Below are 23,862 nucleotides of genomic sequence, written 5' to 3'. Positions count from 1 at the left end.
TGTGTAACCAACATAACTCACAACTCTCTAACTTTTTCTCCTTCCTGAGATCCACCTTTCTTTCTACTGTCATTCTAAAAATTGTTAAAAACTATTACATGCGTATTTCCTCATTAGTATATCTGTATGGGTTACCCTTACAGTAGGGTCTGATTTCCAAAGAAGATTTGGAGTAATTCCATTAAGATAGTTTCATTTGTATATTTGTCTGTAGTCTATAAGAACAACAAAAAATAAAACCTACAGAAGTAAAGAGAAACTAATCATACCTTAACATAAATGAGATCTACAGAGATTATACATATAAGCCAAGTTATATGACTGTGCCTGCATGCTAAGTCATTTCAGTTGTGTCTGACACTTTTGAGACCCTGTGGACTGTAGCCTGCCAGGCTCCTCTGTCCATGGGATTCTCCAAGCAAGAATATTGGAGTGGTTTGCCATGTCCTCCCACTAGGGGATCTTCCTGATCCAGGGATTGAACCCACATTTCTTGGGTCTCCTGCACTGGCAGGCAAGTTCTTTACCACTAGCGCCATCTGGAAAGCCCAGACTAATTCAGTACAAAGGAAAATCCTTTTGAAGTATGTACCCTTTAGTAATGGAGATAATGGGTGCACATCATTAAAATACAAAGTAAAAAGTGATTATCTTTACTAGACAGAGGCAGATATCCTTTGGGAATTCAGAGGAAAGGAACAAGGAAAGACAGGCACAAAAGATCAAGAAATGCTGGGAAACACCTTTGGGAGAAGTGGCAGGATGAAATGGAAAAGTAGAGTTGAAGAAAAAATATGTCAGAGAGAAAAAACAATGAATATAATCTGATTTTTATAATAAAATCTACGTCAGATAAATAATTTATTAGCTAAGTGTGAGGCAAGAGACATACCCTATCAAGGGTTATCAACAGTGCAGAATAAAATGAATGAACAGATAGATCTTGGAAGAGGTCTTATTCAATTTTTACTGCCTAAAACTGCAGTTCACTTAGAAAGCTTCATAAAAAGTTTTAAACTTTTTCCTTTAGAAACAAACATAGGTTCCCAAGCCACATATTTAATGTGCATAAGATATTCTAATAATTTAAGCTATATCTAGTGGCTCAGAGGTTAAAGCGTCTGCCTGCAATGCGGGAGACCTGGGTTCAATCCCTGGGTCAGGAGAATCCCCTGGAGAAGGAAGTGGCAACCCACTCCAGTACTCTTGCCTGGAGAATCCCATGGACAGAGGAGCCTGGTGGGCTACAATCTATGGGGTCGCAAAGAGTCAGACACGACTGAGTGACTTCACTTTCACTTTCACAGGTGACCTCTGCACTACGAGGAGAGAGGAAGAAGGGGTGCTAATCTCCACACAGTCAAAAATCTGCATGTAACTTTACAATCAGCTCTCCTTATTCACAGTCAACTGTAAGGAAGTGAGGTGAAATGAGAGTCTCTCAGTTGTGTCAGACTCTTTGTAACCCCATGGACTATACAGTCCATGGAATTCTCCATGCCAGAATACTGGAGTGGGTAGCCTATCCCTTCTCTAGCGGATCTTCCCGACCCAGGAATCGAACCGGGGTCTCCTGCATTGTAGGCAGATTCTTTACCAACTGAGCTACCAGGGAAGCCCCAACTCTAAGGAAAAATATACTTTAAATCTAGCTATTTTACACATTAACTAGTCTCTGCTTCTGCTCAGTCATGTCCAACTCTGCGACCCCACGGGCTGTAGTCTGCCAAGCTCCTCCGTCCATGTGCAGTATTCCAGGCAAGAGTACTGGAGTGGGTTGCCATTTCCTGCTCCAGGGGCTCTTCCCAACCCAGGGACCGAACCCACGTCTCCTGCATCTCCTGCATCAGCAGGTGGATTCTTTACCACTGAGCCACCTGGGAAGCCCAACTAGTTTAACTCACTATCAAAAACAAAATGGTAGCTACACATACAATTTAAAATTTTCTTGTGGCCACATTTAAAAACTTTTAAAGAAATACTAAAGAAATCAATACATTTTATTTAACTCAATATATTCCAAAATATTGCAATATGTCATCAATAGTGAAATATCTTATTTATTTATTTTTTTTGGTACTAAGTCTTCAAAATCCAGTAAGTATTTTACAGTTATTGTGCATCTTAATTCTGACAGGTGACATTTCAAGTTCTTAATAACCAATGGCTCCTGCGTTAGACAACACAGCTCTAGCCATTGTAGGTCAGTATTTAACAGGCTGGGGTATTTGCAGCCATGGCAGGGGGAAGACTTTAGGCTGAGCTGCAATAAACAGTACTTATTTATTTTGATTAATTTTTTATTATTGGAGTATAATTGCTTTATAATGTGTTAGTTTCTGCTGTACAAAAATGTGAATCAGCTTATGTATACATATATCCCCCCTCATCCGTGAGCCTCCCTCCCACCCTATCCCTCATTCCACCCCTCCAGGTCATCACAAAGCAGGGAGCTGAGCTCCCTGAATAAACATTATTTAGATTTGTTATCACTGTTCAAAAGTACCAAGGAGAGGGATGGTATAAGTACCACAAACCTCCACTAAACATGTAAATAGACAACAACCAGTGATGTAGAGCTACCTTTCTTCACCAGGTTTCCACAGCCTCTTGTAAAGGGTTTCTACTGTTTGTTTCCTTTGTGCTTATCTATTCTACAAAGCTGCTGTTACATTATAGCCCTGCTATGCACAAAATCCACCATTAGGAGGAGAGAGGCAGGACATACTACCACAGTGGTGTGGGAAGCAAGGGAAAATAAAGCCCAAAGCTATCTCTCCCTATTCAACACTCCCTACCAACATGGCACCATCTCTAACATTATATACCTTCACTTACTTCCACTTCTGCAATTCTGCTCTTCACCCATTCATCCTACTCATTCAAATGTGTGGGGTTTTGTTAATAATACTGAACTCTAGGGAACAGGTTACAGTGCCTCTTCAATTTCAATATTATAAAGCTATAAATAATGAAAAATTCAAGAAGCACATTTTTATTATTGTGAAGAAAAATTTATAAAATACAAAGTACTATTTTATATCAGGTTAGACTAATATAGATTATGTCTCCAACTGATTGCTATAATACATATAATATAAACAATCCTCTTTACTAGAAATGGGCATAGTACTAGCTCAGAGGTCAAATCCAGACTTCCACCTATTTTTCTATTTTTATTGGAACACAATATATTTAGGTATTGCCTATGACTGCTTTCTCACTACATCCATAGAGGTGGGTAGGTGCAACAGACACCTAACAGCCTGGAAAGCCTACAATATTGACTATCTGACCTTTTAAGAAACTGTTTGATGACCCCTGCCCTTTACTATTATTTCATAAGGAAAAATTGCTTCTGAGTTACCAGGTCAAGTACTGGTAAGAACACACTTCTAAGGGCAACATTTCTGTTAACTTGCTGAGTATCCAGAAAACTAAAAACCTAGAATAAGGTTAAGAACGAAGTGACATAAAAAACAGAAACCTAGTACAATTAAGAAAAGATAAATGCAAAGCATACTCTATTTACTTAATGGCCCAAACTATTAACTAGACATACAACAAGAAAGATTCAGCACAAAACTGCAGAAAAAAATCTAAGGGATGTAAGCAAACTCCTCCATCTCCAAAATAATTAGTAACTGAGAAACCCATCCATAGGTTAAAAACTAACATAACTCGACTAAAACAGCATATGGCATGCAATAGATGGATAGAAAGTATGGTTTATGAACTTAGAAAAGTAGTAACTATTTAAAAAGACAGCATGGGTTGGTCTAACAATTGCTTTCACTGAAGGGGTTACAAGAGCAGATTAGGAGCCAATTATGGGCATGGTAGACTAAATGTCCTATAAACAGAAAAAACTGCAAGAGGAAAATTACATTTGTTTTGGTGAGGGGGAGTTCAATTAAAAATATAAAGTTTAAAGATACTTTAACAAGATATTACTTTGCACTTAGTGCTGCCTCAGTCAGACTTAAGACAGTGACATACAAGGTAAACTGCTAAAATCTTTAGATGACCCTAAGGTGAGGAATGGGTTTCCCATGTGGCGCTAGCAGTAAAAAACCTGCCTGCCAATGCAGGAGATGCAAGAGACCAGGGTTCGATCCTGGGGTTGGGAAGATCCCCTGAAGGAGAGCATGGTAATCCATTCCAGTATACTAGCCTAGAGAATCCCGTGGACAGAGAAGCCTGGTGGGCTACAGTCCATAGAGTCGCAAAGAGTCAGACACAACTGAAGTGACTTTGCATAAGTGCAAGGTGAGGAATAGCAATACAGATTTTTAAAATCTAGACACAAAGCCCAAAGTACAAATCAACAAAGGTGAAACATTATGGCTCCATCTTTCAGGACCCAATTTAGATGTTATCTCCTATCTGAGGGCTTCCTCATCTCCCCAGCAGTTTTCAGCTCCATTGTCTATGTTTCCATTACACTGGCTCCACAGCATATGTGATTTATATCACTGTGTTATAGACACACATTCACTTCTCACTAGTGACCATTAGTGAAGTCGCTTAGTCATGTCCGACTCCATGTGACCCCATGGACTGTAGCCTACCAGGCTCTTCCGTTCATGGGATTTTCTAGGCAAGAATACTGGAGTGGGTTGCCATTTCTTCCTTCAGGAGATCTTCTTGAACCAAGGATGGAACCCGGGTCTCCTGCACTGTAGAGAGGTGCTTTACCATCTGAGCCACCAGGGAACATAAAATAAGCATTGCTGCTGCTGCTGCTGCTGCGTCACTTCAGTTGTGTCCAACTCTGTGCGACCCCATAGACGGCAGTCCACCAGGCTCCCCTGCCCCTGAGATTCCCCAGGCAAGAACACTGGAGCGGGCTGCCATTTCCTTCTCCAATGCATGAAAGTGAAAAGTAAAAAGTGAAAGTGAAGTCGCTCAGTCGTGTCTGACTCTTAGTGACCCCATGGACTGCAGCCCACCAGGCTCCTCCATCCATGGGATTTTCCAGGCAAGAGTACTGGAGTGGGGTGCCATTGCCTTCTTTAGGAGATCTCGACCCAGGGATTGAACCCAGATCTCCCGCATTGTAGGCAGCCGCTTTACCGTCTGAGCCACCAGGGAACATATAATAAGCATTATGTGTTGATAAATAAGAACACAAACTCTAGTCTTAGGTATGTGATTGAGAACTCTACTGTCACCAATTGCTAGACAGGTAGTTTTGGACACTGATCTTGGACTTAATTCTTCTTACCCCAATCCCAGCTTTCTCATCTGCAAAAAGAGGACAGAAAGGATTGAATCAACAAGGGAAGAACTGATGAACAATGAAAACAGGATGTTTTATAAACCAGTCACACTTTTCATTGCAGTCAGGTTGAAACATAAAGCTGGTTTGTCAGTGATGTTGTGGAAGAGATTTCTGCATTGTATATGAAAAATGTGACTCACAAAAAGATGGGAAATACATTCCAAGAGTCTAAATGCCTAAAAAAAGAAGTCACTTTATTAAAGAGAGTCAAGTCACTAGGTAATACAAATCATCTTCCTATCCTACAAAACTAGGATTTCTGGGATTCAGACCTAACTGTTCATTACCACAGACCACAAAAAATTTTTGTCAGCTAACTAAATTATAGAATAAATGTTTATTTAAGAGAGTAAATTATGTACTTTATTTGGCTTGCTTTATCTATTAGTTTCATTTTTCTTATATTTTTTCCCTTAGGTTTCATATATAAGTGAGATCATATAGTATTTGCTTTTCTCTGTCAGACATTTCACTTAGCATAATCCCCTCAAGATTCACAGGCATTGTTGCAAATGAAAGATTTCGTTCTTTTTAAAGATTGAATTAAATCCTATTGTGTATTCTTTACCCATCTATCCTTCAGTGGACACTTAGTACTGCTTCTTTATCTTGCAATGAACACTGGGGCAGCATATATCTTTTAAAAAAGAATTAGTGTTTTCATTTTCTTTGGATAAATACCCAGAAGTGGAATTGCTGGATCATATGGTAGTTCTATTTGTAATTTTTTGAGGAACCCCTATATTATTTTCTATAATGGTTATACCAATTTATATTCCTACCAATAGTGCATGAGAGTTTGTTTTTCTTTACATCCTCCCCAACACTTATTACTTTGTCTTTCTGATATTATAATAACAGCCATTCTAACATGTGTGAGGTGATAACTCATTATGGTTTTCATTTGTCCCTTATGATTAATGATGTAAAGCACCTGCTGGCTCTTGAATCTCTTCTTTGGAAAACTATCTATTCAGATCTGTCCATTTTAAAATCTAATTGTTTTGTTATTTTTTGCTGTTGAATTGTATGAGCTCTTTATATATTTAGAATATTAGCCCCTTATCAGATCTAAGATTTACAAATATTTCCTTCCATTTAGTAGGCTGCCTTTTTATTTTGTTAATGCTTTTTTGCTGTGCAGAACCTTTTCAGTTTGATGTAGTCCCACTATTTTTGCTTTTACTTTTGGTATTGAGTTAAAAAATCATTGCCAAGACCTACGTCAAGGAGCTTACCACCTATGTTTTCTTCTAGGAGTTTTATGGTTTCAGGTCTTATGTTCAAGTCTTTAATCCGTTTGGAGTTAATTTTTGTTTATGGCATAAGACAGTGGCTCAGTTTCATTCTTTTGCACTCTAGCTTATGCATTTGCCTACAGTTAATGTGCTATTTTTTAGGTGTTCTTTACTTGTGGAAAGCAGGCCAAACAAGAGTTAGCAATTAATTAAAGAGTATATAATTCAAAAATAAAGGAGTTTGAACCGTATGAGTGGTTATACTTATGATAAGAATACATCTTAGTCATAGTCCCTGTCTCAAAGAATTCGGAGTCTAGAAAAAGACAAAATGTGATGCAACAAACACATTACATTACAGAGCAATAACTGCAGATGTTACACTAGATAAAATGGAGGTGGTGACCACCGCTGCTGGAAGGACAAAGGAGGAAGTGTTAGGCTATAATATCAAGTAAGACAGACAAAACATTACTTAGCAATTAAAAGGTCACTGGCAACCTCTATTAACCAGAGTTAGAGGTAGTTACTTTGCCTGGGAAGTGAATGAGGTGGGGAGCTGTTGTAAAAATCTTTGAGACTGGTTAAAGCTATATTCAAGAAATCAAAAACCTGAGCAAATAGGTAAGCATAGTGATCTTCAGACAAATACAAAAGAATATTCAAATTTATGCACTTAAAGGATAATCTTCAAGCAAATTCACATAAATCAATATGTAATTTAATGAATTAGTGAAAACAGAAGCTTCCATCACAGTTTCTCCAGACTTGTGGCAAGGGTCAGATTACCATTATCTGCAGACTACCATATACCATTCATCATGAATGAATTTTTAGAAAAATCTCTTTGTAATCATATAAGAGAAAGTAATTCAAATAAATTTTAACACAAATGCCAATCTTCTTCCAATTTTGCAATTCAAAGTCATAAACATTAATAGCCAAGAACATCTCTAGTTTTGCTTTGCTCAGGATATATGATTAAATATTTTTGCTCCCAAACCAATCCTATCCCCTAAACCGCTCGTAATTTCCAAAAATCCAAACACTTCAGCACAGAGAAAACAGAAAACAAACAAACCAAAAAAAAAAACAGTTTTTCTTTTTCTTTTTAATGTCATAAGACAATAAAGGAAGCAGTTCCTTAACATTAATGGAAGGTAGGTTTGGAATACCAAAAGTTTCTTCCCTTATTTGGCATTTCGGATTTCTCCATGATTATATTAACAATAAATTATCAAGAACCTAAGTATTTGAAAAGTGTTTAATTCAAAGAGGATAATGGTCATATTTATGCTCCCTTCTAAGAAGAGCGTCTCAAAAATTATGACTGCTTACATGAAAGAAAAGTTTGAAATTTAACCCCATTTCCTATCTTGTTGGCACTTTTAAATACAACTATGTGAAAAAATTCAGAATTACCAAGGATTTTAACTTAAATCTTCTTTAAAAATAAGACAACATCCTTGTCAAGTTACTTAATCCAAATTCACTTAAGTAGTTACAAGAGTGAACTCTATTTGAGTAACAAAACAAGTCTGTACAGGAGCAGAGTAAGATGTGCACTCTTATTTATTTAAAAGTATTGTGTGCTGAAAAACTTTAGATGTATCATGTTTACGTGTAACTCCTGTGGAGCTGGAGAAAAGGACTTGCTTAAAAATAAAAGCTTAAAGGAAACGTCTTTTCTAACCACTGCTCATTCCTTAGACAGGTGCAGATGCCTAAAGCCCTCCTTCCATCAAGCCCCCACTCAGAAAAGGTGCCTCCTACACACAATTTATTTGGTTGCTATAACACTTGGTTTCTAAGCCACAAAAGGATTCCTTCTGAGTGGAGAGGATAAAGCAAAAGCAAAAGGGAGGGTCCGGCTGTTTGAGCGATTGATCAATTCAGGTTCTCACTTGGAGATCCTGCTTAAACACAGAGATCTGAAACACCCCGTTGTTAGGTGTCACAGGACAAGGCGATCTCTTGGGATACACCAGGCAAGGGACTAAAATTTTAGGGGTTGAAACTACACACGCAGCAGCTCCGGATTCTTATCAAAACAATAGCGAGTGGCACATGTCAGGCGGCCCACATGCTCAAGGGGATAAAGAGGAGGCTGGTTAGGGTTGGAGTTGAACTTGTCTTAACCCCCTCCCTCAACTCCCACCGCCGCGCTCCGGGCTACGGGAAAGTGAAAACGAGGGGGCGCCCAGGGCCCGGCTCTCTCCCCCTCCTTTTCCCCCGCCCAGCCCCGACTTCTTCCTCACCCGGTCTCCCGGGGGCGGAGACGCCAAGTTCCCCGGGGCCGGGAGTTAGTCACCAAGAAGAGGCGGTGACAGAGCGCACGGCTCGCTTCGCACACTACAAGGCCTAGCCGCACGGGACCGGAGGCGGCCGGCCGAGGCTCTGGTATCCCGCGCTCCACGGCCCCCAGCACGTCGGGGACCCCCTCCCCTTCCCCGAGTCTCAACTTCGCTCCCACCGCACCCCCGCCCCTACCCGGGGCAGCTCCAACATCAGGCTCCACGCCTGACTGGGGAAAACGACGCCCAGCCCCGGCCGTTTCCTGCCCCCGGGGGCGGGGATTCCCTCCCCGGGCCGGGGGACGGCGACTCCGTGCCGCTGACCCGAGAGGGGATCCCCTCGGCCGCCGGGCGGGGATCCCGGAACTGGCCCCGGAGCGCGCGTGTGGCCGCGGCGGGGAGGGGCGAGGCGGGGAGTTTCCGCCGCTCGGCGGCCGGGTGGCAGCCGCGACTAGAAGCGGTCCCCGCAGCCGGCGGGGACCAAAGGCTCCTCCGCCCCGGCCGGCTGTCCCTCACGCGCGCCGCGGCCGGCCGGGCCGCCGGGGGCCCCCGCGCAGTCACCAGGTCGGGCTCCGGGGGCCAGAGAAACACGGACCCGCAGCCACCCGTCACTTTCGAGTCGCCCCGCCAGAAGCCCGGGGCGAGGAAAAGGAGAGAGACAAAAGGACGCTGGGGAGGGAGTCCCCACACTCCCTCGCACCCCCCGCGCCCGGCCCGGCCCTTACTCATAGTGGCGGAAGATCTCGTTGGTGACTTTACAGTAGAAAACTTCCTCGTCGGGCCGCAGGTCCGCGGGCGGCTTCTGTCTCACAAACGGCTTTCGGTGTAGCAGCGGCATCTCGCGTCCGCCCGCGGGCTCACCCGGACCCTCGGCCGCCCGCGCCGGCCCCGCTTCCCTATCAAAATTGGAGGGAAAGGAAAGCCGGTAAGGTAGGGAGCGCTCGGCGGCGGCGGCGTGGGCCGGTCCGCGCGCCGGGGGAAGCTCGGCTGCCTTTTGTGTGACTGACCTACCGCGGCTGCCACCCGAGCCGAGGTGGCTGCTGTCGCGACCAGGGTAGTGAACCGGCGGAGCCGCCCCACCTCCGCACGCCCGGCTGCCGGCTCACAATGGGGCCGGACGCCCTGCCGCGGGCGGTGCGGGAGCGGCGGCCCCCTCCCCCAGCGCCGGCTCCCTGCCTGCCTGCCGCTGCCGCCGCCGCCGCCGGGCTCACAACGTGCTCGGCGCGCAGCCGGCCGGCCCGACGCCGCGAGGGAGTTCGCTGCGGGCGGACCCCGGCGCCGCTCCGCTTTGTTCCCCCGCTCGCCTACAATTCCCTGCCGGCGCCGGCCGGCTACCGAGCGACCACACCGAGCCCCTCACCTGCGAGCACGCCGGCTGCCACTTCTCCACCTTCTCAACCACCAAGGCGGCGAGGGGAGGCTCTGTCCCCCCGGGGGGTCGCTTCTCGCCGCCCCGCCGCACCGCCGGGAGCCGCTTCTCCCGCTGCCACGGCCTGGCTCCGCGCGGGGGATCGCGTCCCACCGCCACTTCCCCGCCTCTCGGAGCTCCTGGGAAGTTTCTGATCTACTTTCGGCTCTGAAGGAGGAAGAGCTGTTGGGAGGAGCTTTTCACTTCTCGCTTCTACCTTTTTATTGGCTACTCGATGACTTTTACAGCCTGTCACTGATACAGGAAGAGACGGCGGAGAGCCTGGGAGAGCTACATTATTAATTAATGGAGCAACCCCTAGTGAAGAATCAGAAGCATCCTCCATGTTTGCGATTATCAGCCCAAAGATCTGGGGAGAGCGCTAGGGTTTCATAAACACATGGCTAACAAAGTACAAGCCTTCCTCTTCAAGTTTGGCACCAGCGCTTGGTTCCACGATGGGAAAAGGATTCCGATTAAGATTTAATTTGTATTTTAAGGATGGGACGAGAGATAAGGAATAAGAAATGAATAACTTTTCGAAATTTTCTTCTTCAGAATTAGAAATCTCATGTCTAAAATAAAATACTTTGCTAGTGTAAACATTCATCTCGAAAAGAAGATACTTTTCTTGACAGCCGTGCTCTTTAATACTTAGGATAATTCAAAGATTTAGCAGAAGAAAAGACCAAAAAGAAAAGTATACGTCAGAAAATGTCATCATGCCTGTAGGACGACCCCCACATATTTAAAAACCACACCTTTAAAAAGTAATGTTTAGAATATGCCGCTGAAAATATATGCAAGGGATCAATATTTAGTTCAATCACCCAGAATTTCAAAGATTATGAATTTACTAGTGAAATTTCCCCTAAAACAACTTTCCCATCTCTGTGATTTCCATTTGTGAAACTAATTTTAATGCATATAATACATGTGATTTATGAATAAAAAAGAATTGTCAAAATATGTTTGCCATCTTTGTATTAAATGGTCATTTTTGCTGCTGCCCTTGACATTTGCTTATTTGCAGATTAACATGTAAGAATGGGTCTAAAAGACAGTAAGTCTGAAGAAGTCATTCAAAAAAGGATGCAGTAATACTATGAAATGATCTCAGTTATAGAAACAATGTGGGATCATCTCTGTATTTTCAAATTAAGTACATATATACATTGGAGCAGAAAATGTTAGAATTCTATCCAAATCTCAAGAGTTATTTTTAACTTAAGATACTTCTAGGGTGGCTAGCAAAATAAAACTTCGTGATTAAAGAATCATTAATAAAATTAATGCACCTAGTGTACAGTTGAAGCTTGGAAATGCTCTCAGTAGTAAGTATATTCTTTAGCCTGGATAAAGTCTTCAAAAAATTATGAATGCAAAGATTTGGTGTTTTAAACTGGTCTCCAATTAGTACACTGAGTAATAATATAGATTTCCCTACCTATACGGTAACTTCCCAGATAAAAATGTTAGAACCCACAAAGATAAATTCAAAATGAGGATAAAGAGAATGGATAATTTTCAACCAATATTGAACCATCACTCTCACAACTCAAAATCCCACCTTAACTGTTAAGCTAAAATGAAATTTTATCTGATTATATAGTCTTTATATTTCTTAGATCTCACTATTTGCTAAGCTAAAGTAATCTTGTTAAAATCATGATCAAAAATAGTAATGTTGATTTTACTTTTATTAAATACAAATTTTTAAACAACTGGATTCTTTATACTAACCTAAAATTAAAATTTTACTCTACTTCAAACTACTACCATCTAATTTTCCCAACTACCATACCCAAATTTCAATACTATCATAACTCAGTTCTCTGAGTTACATACATAAGATTTACTTTAATTTCTGATATTTAATCATTGTTATACATAGTTATTATTTTAGAACATGTTTAGTAAATTATAATTAACATATTCAAAGTTTATTTTTATATGCTTATATTTGATCAAATCAATAGCATGGCTAAGGTACCTCAAAATAACACTTCTCCTAAAATATTCCTACCATGTTTACTACTGAAAACTTACCTAATGTATTATTAATTTCATATATTGGTATCATGATCACCTTCTTGCTTCTTTACTACTTCTAGACTTGAGAGTGAAAAGCTGATTGCTGTATTCAGAAAGTAAAGGATACTGTCATAAAATAGGACTTTGTGTCTTTAAAAAATTAAAAACATTGTAAAGGAAACTATGAAAGAGTATCACAAAGAAAAAAAGAGAAACAATGAAATTAATTTAAAATGTTATCAATTTAATTCAGTTAAACATTTGTCCTCCATTTATGTGCCAAGACACTGTACTAGCTTATGTAAGTGATACAATATAAATGTATCCTGACCTCAAAAAATGTATAATCTTGTAGGAAAGATACGATGTAAGGATAAATAACTAATACAAGAATTGTGTGAGTTCTAATGACCATGAGTAATACAATGCAAAAGGAGATGTAGAAAAGATTAAAAGAAAATATAGAAGGGGGACCCAGGGTGGGTCCTAAATGAAGTCATTCACAGGGCATGATTTGAACAGCAATAGAAAGCTCATGTTCCAGCATATGCTCCTCTCAAGTCTTAAGATGCAACGCTCCACTCCATTACCCCTCTGGATGAAGAAACCAGTGGCCCCCACTTAAATGTAAAGTGTAAATATACTAGTTAGGCAGGACATACACCAATCTAAATACCATCAAGACTAGTTTAACATTTGAGAAGGTATACTGCCTTGGATAGGTGAAGATAAGACTATGAAATATGTCTTTTTTTAAAAGCTTGAGCTAGAATACTTTGTCTGTCTTCTATTGACTGACTAAGAAAGGCTTTACTTAGGTGATTTTGTGAGACAGTAATTATCTGGAACTGAAAGAAAGCTTTGGGAACTCTTTTTTTTAAAACATTTTTTTAAAAATTATTTTTAATAAGCTTTGGGAACTCAATTCTCTCATTTTGCAGCTGAAGAAATGGAAGTTCAGGAACTGAAATCTAGGCCTCCTGACTCCTTGTCTAGTCTCTTTAGATGTAGATTTGATAATGTTTAATTTTCTTGTATACCCTACTTGCACTGTATCTATAAATGAGCTAAAATACTATTAGAGATCCTTCCTAAACTGCTAAAATGCGTAAGGGGATAAGATACACTACTCATGATCAGAAACAGTAGTTTCTGAGAATTATCCAGAAAAGCAATCGGGGTAATACAAATCCTAAGTTTGTCCAAGTGAAGAGCTGACAAGACCTATCTCCATGCTTCAGTAAACACATCTAACAAATATAAACACTTAATGTCCCTTGCCTCTAAGTAGCAGTTATTCAAGTATTTAGAAGATAGCTGAGAAAGGTGTCTTATAAATATATTCAAGGAACATCTTGAACTTCATAACTCCTTTCCTTAGTATCTCTGACACCTGTCTCAACTCTATGATCTCTCTTTACATGCGTGCATGCTTGCTAAGTTGCTTCAGTCATGTCTGACTCTGTGCGACCCTATTGACTGTATTCTGCCAGGCTCCTCTGTCCATGAGATTCTCCAGGCAAGAATATTGGAATGAACTGCCAAGCACTCCTCTAGGGGATCTTGATCTCTTTTTAATGTCTTTATAATTCATGGCAATTTTGCCTATAAAAGATTTTTATATATTATTCTTTAGAAGCAATGAGTACCCAAAACCATTGGCCTTGTATTAGGATAGGGTGCTAGACCTTAGCTGCCCATTGAAATTACCAGAGGGGTTTTTGAAATATACTGATGCTTGGATCATATCCTAGACTAATTAATACAATCTCTGGGGTAGGGACCTCGGTTTTGGGGGTTTAAAAATCAACTCATGATGCTAATGTACTGCCAAGTTGAGAACTACTAAGAGGAGATTGGATTGTTAATGCTGAAGTAGGAATGTTGGCAATTTTTAAATTCATTTTTTATTCAACCCCTTAAAGATATGAATTATGGGATGGTAAGTAGGAGTTGAAAGAATGTCTCTAGCCATCATCATCATCACAGAAATAGTTTACATTTAATGAATGCTTCTAGCTTGTCAAGCATTGTGCTAAAGGCTTTCAGTGAATCATCTCATGCAGTTCTGTCAACAAAGTACTATTTATCACTTCCACTTTACAGATGAAGCCACTGAGGCTCAGAAAGGATAAAGTAGCTTGCTCAAGGTCAGATAGCCCAGGAGCAGAAAAAATGAAATTATCAACTCTATGGAGTCCAAACTCCTTACTACTACTCTATATTTCCAAGGGACTGATTTGCTAATCTAGCTCAGATATAAATTGAAGCAGGGAAATTGAGCCAATGCACTAAACAATGCATTTAGAACTTGTAATGATCAAGAATGTTTGTTAGAGGAAACCATGGAGAATTTTAAAAATTATCTCAGAGCAGGGAAAGCCTAAGTATTATAACTCACAGTCCCAAATCCATAAAGATAATTCTATAAAATAAAAATTAAAAGTCTCTGCATGACAAAGGCTACCACAAAGTTGGAAGACAAATAGCAAACTGGGAAAAGAATTATTTGCAACTCATTGACAAAGGGATGATTTCCCTAATGTATAACTTCCTGTTTTCCTGTCATAATAATAAGTCACAATAAGCCAAGATACACAGAAAAAAGAACATAAATGGCTTTTAAAACATATATAAAGATTCTCAACCTCACCCATAATAAGAGAAATGCAAATTAAAACTATACAGAGATGACATCATCCTTCAGATTTGCAAAGATCATCATCATATGTTGGTAAGTCTGGGAAAATTGGTGATATTTATCCAAAATTACAAATGTACATAAAATCTCCATCTCTAAGAAAATATCCCATATTTGAATATTAGACTCTATTTTGGCTTTGTTAGAAATAGCTTAATCTTAAAATTAATGCAAATGTCCATAATTAAAGTATGATGTGTTCATACAATGGAATGGTATGCAGACATAAGAATAAGAAAGTAACAAAAAAGTTCATTAAAATATGTATTTAGTGTATATTAAATGCAGTAATATATATACATATTTGCTTGATACATAAAATGCATCTAGAAAGACACTGTCAAATAACACACTGGTTGCCTCTGGGAAAAGAGTTGCTGGGGACAGGGATCAAAGGAAGATTTTTTTCACTTGTAGAAAGCTAAATAAACATTTTTAAGATACAGAGATTAGATGGTAAGCTGGCAGGTCAGGACAGATAGCTAATATAATAAAGTCTCCAACACAGCAATTGGAAATAAGTTTAGAATTGCAAATACAAAGTAAAAAATGTCTGTTAAATATTTTACAGGGCCTAGCACAGTGCTTTTTCCATGACAGGAGTTCAATACATATTTGTTGGATGGATGAAAAGTTAAATGGATATATAAAATACACACTTAATTTGATTACAGTGAAAGAAACAAAGTCAGATGGGTGCCTGCTTTCATCTTATCCTAGAAATAGAACTTAGATTAAACATAACCGAGAAACTCTCTCTATACTACGTTATTATCTCTATATCAATTTACAGCAAAAGTTATACTATATTCAGCCAAATAGATTAACTATTGTTTTTAAAAATAAGACATATAAGGAACAAGTAGAAAGTTTTAAAATTTGAATTACAGGGTTCTTATTTTTATCAGTTGCAAAACTAATTTTTAAGTTTTAGTTTGAGTGAGTGAAGTCGCTCAGTTGTATCCGACTCTTTGTGACCCCATGGACTGTAGCCTACCAGGCTTCTGTGTCCAGGGATTCTCCAGGCAATAGTACTGAAGTGGATTGCCATTCCCTTCTCCAGGGGATCTTCCTGACCCAGGAATTGAACCCAGGTCTCCCACGTTGTAGACAGACACTTTACCATCTGAGCCACCAGGGAAGTCGAAGTTTTAGTTTATCTGTAGTAAATAGCTACCAGATAAAAGTTGCATTAATATTTGCCATCTCATTTACTAATTTCTGTTAATACTGAATATAAAATACCGGAATATACTACTTTGTTCCTCTTTCTCTTTAGTGTTCAGGCTACAACCTATTATCATCAGATATCATTTAAAATATTACTATGTATTTAAAAAATCTTTAAAAAATTTACTACCATGCCTGGAACCCTGTAGGCACTCAAAGTTATTATAGAAATGTGCTAAATTCTTTCATTTTTTCCTTATAATATTTAAATGATTATTATTTATAATATTTGTAATTAGGACTACCATCTTTTTTACTAGTTAGCTCAAGTGGTTGAAGCATGGTATTCATAGCATACTGTAAGTTTGACAGCAATAACTAGCCCCATATTGCAATGTATACATGGACTGCCTGGCAATTATGGATGAAGAGATAGGATTAAGACAGTTAAAATTCAGAAATCAGTTCTGAACTTTTAATTCAAATTTAAGAGTTCCTGATGAAACATGCTATGTTACTCTAAGATATTTAGGATTTTCTCCCTCTTACCTCCATTGCCATCATCATACCTAGAACCCAGCAGTCATGCTGCTATCCTAGTTTCTCTAGTCTAAATGTTTAGGCAAAAACACCTATTTTTTATTGTTTTAGCACAAGTGAAATTTATCTTTTTCAGCTGAAAAAGCTTTTTCAACTACCAGTAAGATGTTTCTCAATGACTTCCTAGCATCTAGACCCCACATTCCTGGCATCTAGAAACTAGTTTACCTACCAAAATAAACATCTTGCCTATTCTAGGAACAAAACCCAAATTCCTCAATACTAAATACCTCTCTTTTTTTCCATTTCAATCTCCCCTCTTAAAATAAAGACCTCACTCTTGTTTCCAGTGTGGTAGGGAGTATAATAGCCCCCAAAGATGTCCACAGCCTATTTCCCAGAGTCTGAATGCTATTGTACACGGCAGAAGAAACTTCAGTTCAGTTCAGTTCAGTCGCTCAGTCGTGTCTGACTCTTGGCGACCCCATGAATCGTAGCACGCCAGGCCTCCCTGTCCATCACCAACTCCCAGAGTTCACTCAGACTCAAGAAGAAACTTGCGGGTATGATTAAGGTTAAGGGCCTAGAGATGCAGCAAACTGCCTGGATTATCCAGGTTGGCCCAATCTAATCATGTGACTGCTCCCCTGTAGAGGAACTTTTCTGGGTGTGGTCAGATAGAAGGGAGGACTGAATAAAGGTCAGAGGGATATGATGTTGCTGGTGTGGAATGGAGAAAGGGTGCCATAAACTAGAGAATGCAGTGATCTCTAGAAGCTAAAAGAGGCATGGGAATGGATTCTCCCCTGAAAGCCTCCAGAAAGGGTAATAAACCTGCCTACACCTTTATTTTGCCCAGTGAGACTTGTGTTGTGGACCTATCACTAAGTTTCTGGTAAATTTTTAGAAAAGCAATAGAAAAATAATATATCCAGTGATGAAAATATTCTTAATTCTCAGCTAATTTTCACAGCAATAACGAATGATACCTTTGAACTTTCATGAATGATTTAGCTCTTTCAAGCTGAGGTTATTAGCAATTCCTACTTCTAGAGTTTTCTATCATGATTCATCCAACTGCTACCTCTCCAAGTTGCAAAAATTCATCTAGTTATTTCATAATGCATTTTTACCTTAACCATAGACAACCATAATATATATACAGTTAGAATCAGCTGTATATAGTTGAAGAAGGAAATGGCAACCCACTCCAGTATTCTTGCCTGGAGAATCCCAGGGACAGAGGAGCCTGGTGGGCTGCTATCTATGGGGTTGCACAGAGTTGGACACGACTGAAGCAACTTAGCAACAGCAGCAGTATACAGTAAGAGGATTATCAGTGAACAAAGACTTTTCCCCCTCATTAGTTTCTATCTCCTCAGACCTCCTTAGGATCTTGCTCCATCAATCTTCCCTCTATCCAATATTAGGCTTTCCTTCACTACTGAGATCTCTGCCCTTCGGCTGTAATCTAGCTGCAAGTTTGTTTCCTGAGGGTTGGGGTGGGGAGGAGATTAAGTACATCTTTCTTGATCTTCAGCACTATTTCTCTTTCTCAACCAACATTTAAAAAAGGAAACCTATGCTCCTTGTTTCTACTTCTTTATTTCTCAGCCTTCTGTAGCTTCCCCATACTCCTCCCTGAAGCTGCTTTTGATTCTAAACCCCTAACTGCCAAATCCAATAGACTCTAACCAAGGAGGAGTCCACCTTATTCATTCTGTTCCTTGGCATCCTCTCCTACATTTGGCTTTGTGACACACTGTACTCTGGCTTTCCTTCTATCTCTCTGAACTGTCCTGAGTGTCTCTGCCATCACCTCTTCCTCTTCAGCCTATTCCCTAAACCCTGGTGCTTCCCAGCTTTCTTCCATCCATTCTCTTCACCTGTCACTCTTCAGGGAAGCCTTCTCTAAACCAACATCTCCTCCTGACTACATCAACTGCCCCTATTCTCACTGAAACATGAGCTTTTCTAGGGTCTTCCTGTTCCCTTGGGGACTCCACCACAGCTTCTTGAAGATTTTTTGAGATGAGGAATGAGTCAACAAACTGATATTTTATGAAGATTAATCTAGGTGTGGTAGGTAAGACTGACTGTATTGAGTAGAGCCCGGAGGCAGGGAAACCAGTTGAGAGGACACTGTAGAAGGACGAGTAGGGAATGACAACAGCCTGAATATTGCCTTGGCAATGGAAAGGAAGAAAAGCCAGGAGAAATATTTCAGTGGATGTATTTAGTGACAGAACTTGATTACACATCAAGGGAGAGAGAAGAAAAGTCAGAGATGAGTCAGAAATTTCAGACATGGGAGACTAGAAAGGTCATAATGAACAAAGTTGGGGCAATCAGGTATAGAAATAGGTTTGGGAGGAAGATGAAGCACTGGATTTTAGACATGGAATATCAAAGCAGTGACGCCCTCCAGGTATTGGGAAGACTGGGCTCAGTGGAAAATAACCCACCTGGCATTGCAGGAAATGCAAGAGATCCAGGTTTGATTTCTAGGTCGAGAAGATCTCCTGGAGGAGGACATGGCACCCCACTCCAGTATTCTTGCCTGGAGAATCCCAGGGACAGAGGGGCCTGGCGGGCTACAGTCCACAGGGTCACAAACAGCTGGACACGACTGAGTGCGCACACCACACACACACAAAGTTGATGGGTATACAAAAGTAAATAATACTAAATAAATAAAACTCTTGATACTCTTTCTGCTCTTCAGGTGCTCAACCCAAGTATCAGGACGCTCTAGACCCTCACCAGCACTCCAGAGTTCCTCACTGGTATTCGCACCATGAATCAGCCCCAGCTTTCTGCTGCCTCTCCCTGATCTATCATTGGAAGGTGTTATGAAACACATGCTCTCTAATCTTAGGACCTCATAGACATGCTAATGTCTTTTAAAGCCATCTCTACTGACCACGCTACAACAGTTTTTCTAAACCTCTTCATTTTTCTCAAGACTCCAATCTCATCTTCCTTTCTTACCTGCATCTTGCCTCCTCATTTATTTACAAAATCTAGGCCACTCAGTATGTCTTCTGTTCTCAACCCAAATTTTCTTTTCACCTCACCCTCTTTTCCTCCTCTGTTGTCTTCTTTCCAGGGTGACAGCTGTGCTTTTGACCATATTTTTTTCAACTTCTAGGATCTTATCCCATGCTTGTTTCTTTAGTATCTCCCCTCGGTTGCTCCTTTTTTGACCTGCTAACAAATTCAAGCCCATGTTGTCCTTTAAAAAACCCTTTTTTCCTTCACTTTGATTCCCTCAGAACTATCAACTTATTACTCTTTTTTGGTGTTACTAATATAAACTTTACCACGTCATCTTGATAGTGGCTTGAATTCTCACTAGAGCATTTTTATTTATGTATATCCTATATGTTTGTCTTGCAGACTCCAAAATTTAAGTTTCAGTAGGGCAGAAACTATATGGTAAATTAATCATAAAATGTTTTCAGCTGTGATTAATCAAGAAGTAATTGTGAGATTTGGGAGGCTGACTTCTAAGAAACAATAAATAATGTATCACTACTTTGCCTTTATCTGTTTCCAAGGAGTTAAAATTATAAATGCACTTAGAGTTGTCATGTGATGGTTATCTCTTAGTCATAAGTCAGAATTTTTCTGATGTCTGTAACAATAGCAATTATACTCATTTAAGAACATAAGCACGAGTCTTGGGCGATCCCTATAGCAACAAATGTAGATGCACAAGAAATGGGCATTCCAGTTTTAAACTTAGAAGGCATCATGAGAATACTAATTTTTTCCATTATTAATTTAGATACAATTAATCTTACTTCATAAAAGTTATTTACGTTTTAGAATTTTCTATCAGGAAAGTTGACAGTGCTTTCCCCTCTCTGCTCTACACATACACCTTATTCTCCTTCTAGCATTAAAAGCTACCTTTTTTCAGTTAAAAAATAAATAAATTAAAAAAAATAGATACCTTTCACCCTTGTCCACTATACTGCCTTTCTAATTGTTGATGAAGTTAGAGCAAATGCTGGAATGTATTGCTAATTATTTGGATTTAAGAGCTGAAGAATGAGCTGTGTAAAAACTAACTGTATAACCAACTTTTACAAAAAGTTATTTTTGTAATTTCACAAAAATAAAGTGTGTATTTAATGTTATCTCAACAAAATTAAGGCCCCACAGCTAGAAAACACCTGAAAAATATCTAAAGATATAATGATCTATAATACAGAAAGTTTATTCCTCTTAATTAAGTATAAAAATTAAATTTAAATCTTTTAGAGAGCAACTTTTTTAGGTGTAAAGGTCTTTGCCAAGCATTGAGCTTAATATTTAAATATAAGAAAGTCATAATGACTCAGATTAAAGGTTTATGTCACAAACATGTATAGGAGAACTACATTCCATATTATTATTCTTGTCTTAGAGGTAATAAAGCTGACGGATAGCAGGGTAAAGAAATCACCCAAGATCCCTCTTCTGTGTAGGTAGAAGAGCTGGGATTAGAATTCAGATCGATTAGATATCAAAGTCTATTTATTCAATAAATATTTCTGAGTGCCTTTTATATGTTAGATACAGTTCTAGAGACTTGGGCTTCATTAGAGAAGAAAACAAGATCCCTGCATTCTTGGCATTAATATTTGTTAGCTGACAACGCCTCTGTCTTCTCGCCTGCCACCTATCTACACACATAAAGATGAATTTATTTTCCCAAGATTAACCCTTCTACTGAGGCTGTTGATCTTTATCACCTTTATCACAAGTCTCCTTTGAAACCCATCTTCATTATTGCCTCTTTCACTGGACCCATCCAACCACATTAAATATACATGTCATGTCTCATCTTGAAAGATGACTCTATGTCCCTATTTTCATTTCTTTTTCTCATTCCACACCATACCCCATATTCCACAGCACTCTTCTAACCCTCTGCTACCTCTTTTTCCTTCCAAAGGTTGTTGGCAGTCCTCATGCCTCTCAATTTGTCTACAACATTTAAACATTCTGACCACTCCTGAAAACTCCTTTCTTGACTGATAAGAAGTCCATTTATCCTGGCTTTAAAAGAACTGTATTTCTACATCCATAAGAGTATCTTTAAGAGAGATAAGACCATCTCCTGTCATCACAGTAAGATGTTGAATAAGATAGAAAATTAGCTAAATTTTTCTTGAAATCATCTAGAGGAATTATTCCTTTTACATCTTAAGAGCTTTCTAATACAAACAAGAAAATACATATTCATATTTACTGTATCATACATTTTACTGAAAAGTAGAGATAACTACAAGCTAGTATAAAAGTCAGATATCATTTCTACCACTCAGAAGGTGACTCAGACTGCTTCTGACTCAAGTAATACACTCAGAACCAGATACAAGAATTTAAAAAGCATGGATTTGGAGTCATTTAATGGTAGGACAAAAAGTTCCACATAAATCAAGTTTATTTCAGCCCAGTACTACAACAACTTAGTGCCTCTAAATCATTAAGAAAAGACAAAATGATATTCAACATACTGTTCAAGAGTCTCAGTGTGTATATACTACATATGTATACTGTATATACATACACTTAAAAAAAATCCTTTCCATTGTGAATTACCTGGAACAGTGCACAAAATAAACATACAGCTCAATGAATTATCACACACACACACAGACACACACACAGAAAGAAAGAAAAAAAAAACCACTACCCAGGTACAGAGAGAGAAGGTAGCCTGTACTCCATTGTTTATGAGATTCATCTATGTTTTCATACATGGCTGTAGATTATTCATTTTCATCACTATATGGCATTCACCATAATTTATCCATTCTTCTGTTGATGAATATTGGTTGTTTGCAGTTTTTACCTACGAATATTCTTATGCATGTTTCTTGGACATGTGAGTGTGCAGATAAGAGTGAAATAGGACATACATATTTTTAGCTTTATTAGATAGTCAAACTCTCTCAAAGTAGTCATACAAATTGGCATTCTCATTAGAAGCATTATATAAGTTCTAGTAACTGCATACCTTCATTCATACTTGGTATTGTCTCTTTTTTTAGCCATTCTGGTGAGTATGCGGTAATACCTCACTGTAGCTTAAATTTACACTTTCTTGATTGCTAATGAAGTTAATTATCTTTTTATATGTTTATTGGCCATTTAGATTTTTATTTGGTGATACTTCTTTACATTTTAAAAGATTTTGATAGTAAGTGGTTGAATAATTTTTGTTAGGTGGAAGGGGACAAAAGAACCGCTATTAAAAGTGCTTTAATTTTGCTTCTGGGCTCTCTGAGCAAGGCAAGAAAAGACCCAAAGTTTCTCTGTACAGCAAAAGAAAGTTATTGTTTCTACTGACTCAGCTTAAGGCCAGTAAATATAGAGAAAATGTTATTTTGTTAATAGGCGTTAGAGAAATTTGTCTATGTTTCAAAGCTTACTAGGTAAATTTTGTGGAATCTAAAAGAACAAGGAGGCTACAGCCAGAGGTATACTGTTGAGAGAGAAGGCATTAGCTTAAAGAATGGGCTTCAGTCAGTTTCTAGTGGTTTTCGGTAGCAGCAGAGAGTCTCTAAGCCAAAAAGAGTATTTTTAAGAGAGAGTATAAGCCTGACTGGTTCTCCCCCATAGGCTAAAAGTGAAGCTGCAAGTGGGGGCTGGGATGGGAGGGACAGCTAACCACTGGGTGATCATATATGGGAAATTCACAAATACAGAAGTTTCATTTCCCCTCCACATCAGATTATTGAAGCTTCTGGTAAAGTCTATCCTATCAGATGAGAGGAATCCCTTATTTGCCAGATATCCTTTTAATAGTTCAGGATAATTCATCATGCTGGAGAAACAACAGGCTGTTGCAGATAGCAAATGCCTTGGTAAGATGGGAGTTTTAATTTTCTATTTGGTACACCAAGCCTTGGGAAATGAAGTTTCCTTATCTATAAAGAGTGGAGGTAGATTCCAGGCTCATAAATATTTCTACACAAATTCAACCAAAACTTTGAGGTATACGTAGATTACAATCAATAATATCTAATTTAGAAAACAGAATGCTATGGAAAGCTTTATTGTTATTCATTTTATAAAGTTAGAATAATCTGAGAACAAAATCTGAGGCACAGAGCATACACACACATACACACAAAAGAAAACCACAGTATGACTCAGGGAACTCAAACCAGGGCTCTGTGACAATCTAGAAAAGT

The 23,862-nt window shown here is 39.3% G+C and overlaps 1 protein-coding gene across 2 annotated transcripts in view; it reads right to left on the bottom strand.

Moving 5' to 3' along the window:
* The window catches only part of BAZ1A (bromodomain adjacent to zinc finger domain 1A), an 83,887-nt gene extending 73,495 nt beyond the window's left edge, over nt 1–10,392 (bottom strand). Inside the window, exons 1-2 of one of the 2 annotated variants that reach the window (XM_040256771.1) lie at nt 10,177–10,392; nt 9,542–9,712 (exon numbers count right to left, since the gene is read on the bottom strand). In XM_040256771.1, coding sequence (XP_040112705.1) covers nt 9,542–9,654 — 113 coding nt within the window. In that variant the 5' untranslated portion in view covers nt 9,655–9,712; nt 10,177–10,392. Of the gene's footprint in view, nt 1–9,541; nt 9,713–10,176 lie in introns of those variants that run through there. The other variant, XM_040256769.1, reaches the window with a different exon arrangement.
* Between the last annotated feature and the right edge of the window lie 13,470 nt (nt 10,393–23,862).

Source organism: Oryx dammah, unplaced genomic scaffold, assembly GCF_014754425.2.
Source record: "Oryx dammah isolate SB20612 unplaced genomic scaffold, SCBI_Odam_1.1 HiC_scaffold_16, whole genome shotgun sequence".
In the NCBI taxonomy this organism is placed as follows: Eukaryota; Metazoa; Chordata; class Mammalia; order Artiodactyla; family Bovidae; genus Oryx; species Oryx dammah.
Note: the sequence above shows the minus strand (reverse complement) of the source record. Positions and strands in the feature narration are given on the sequence as shown.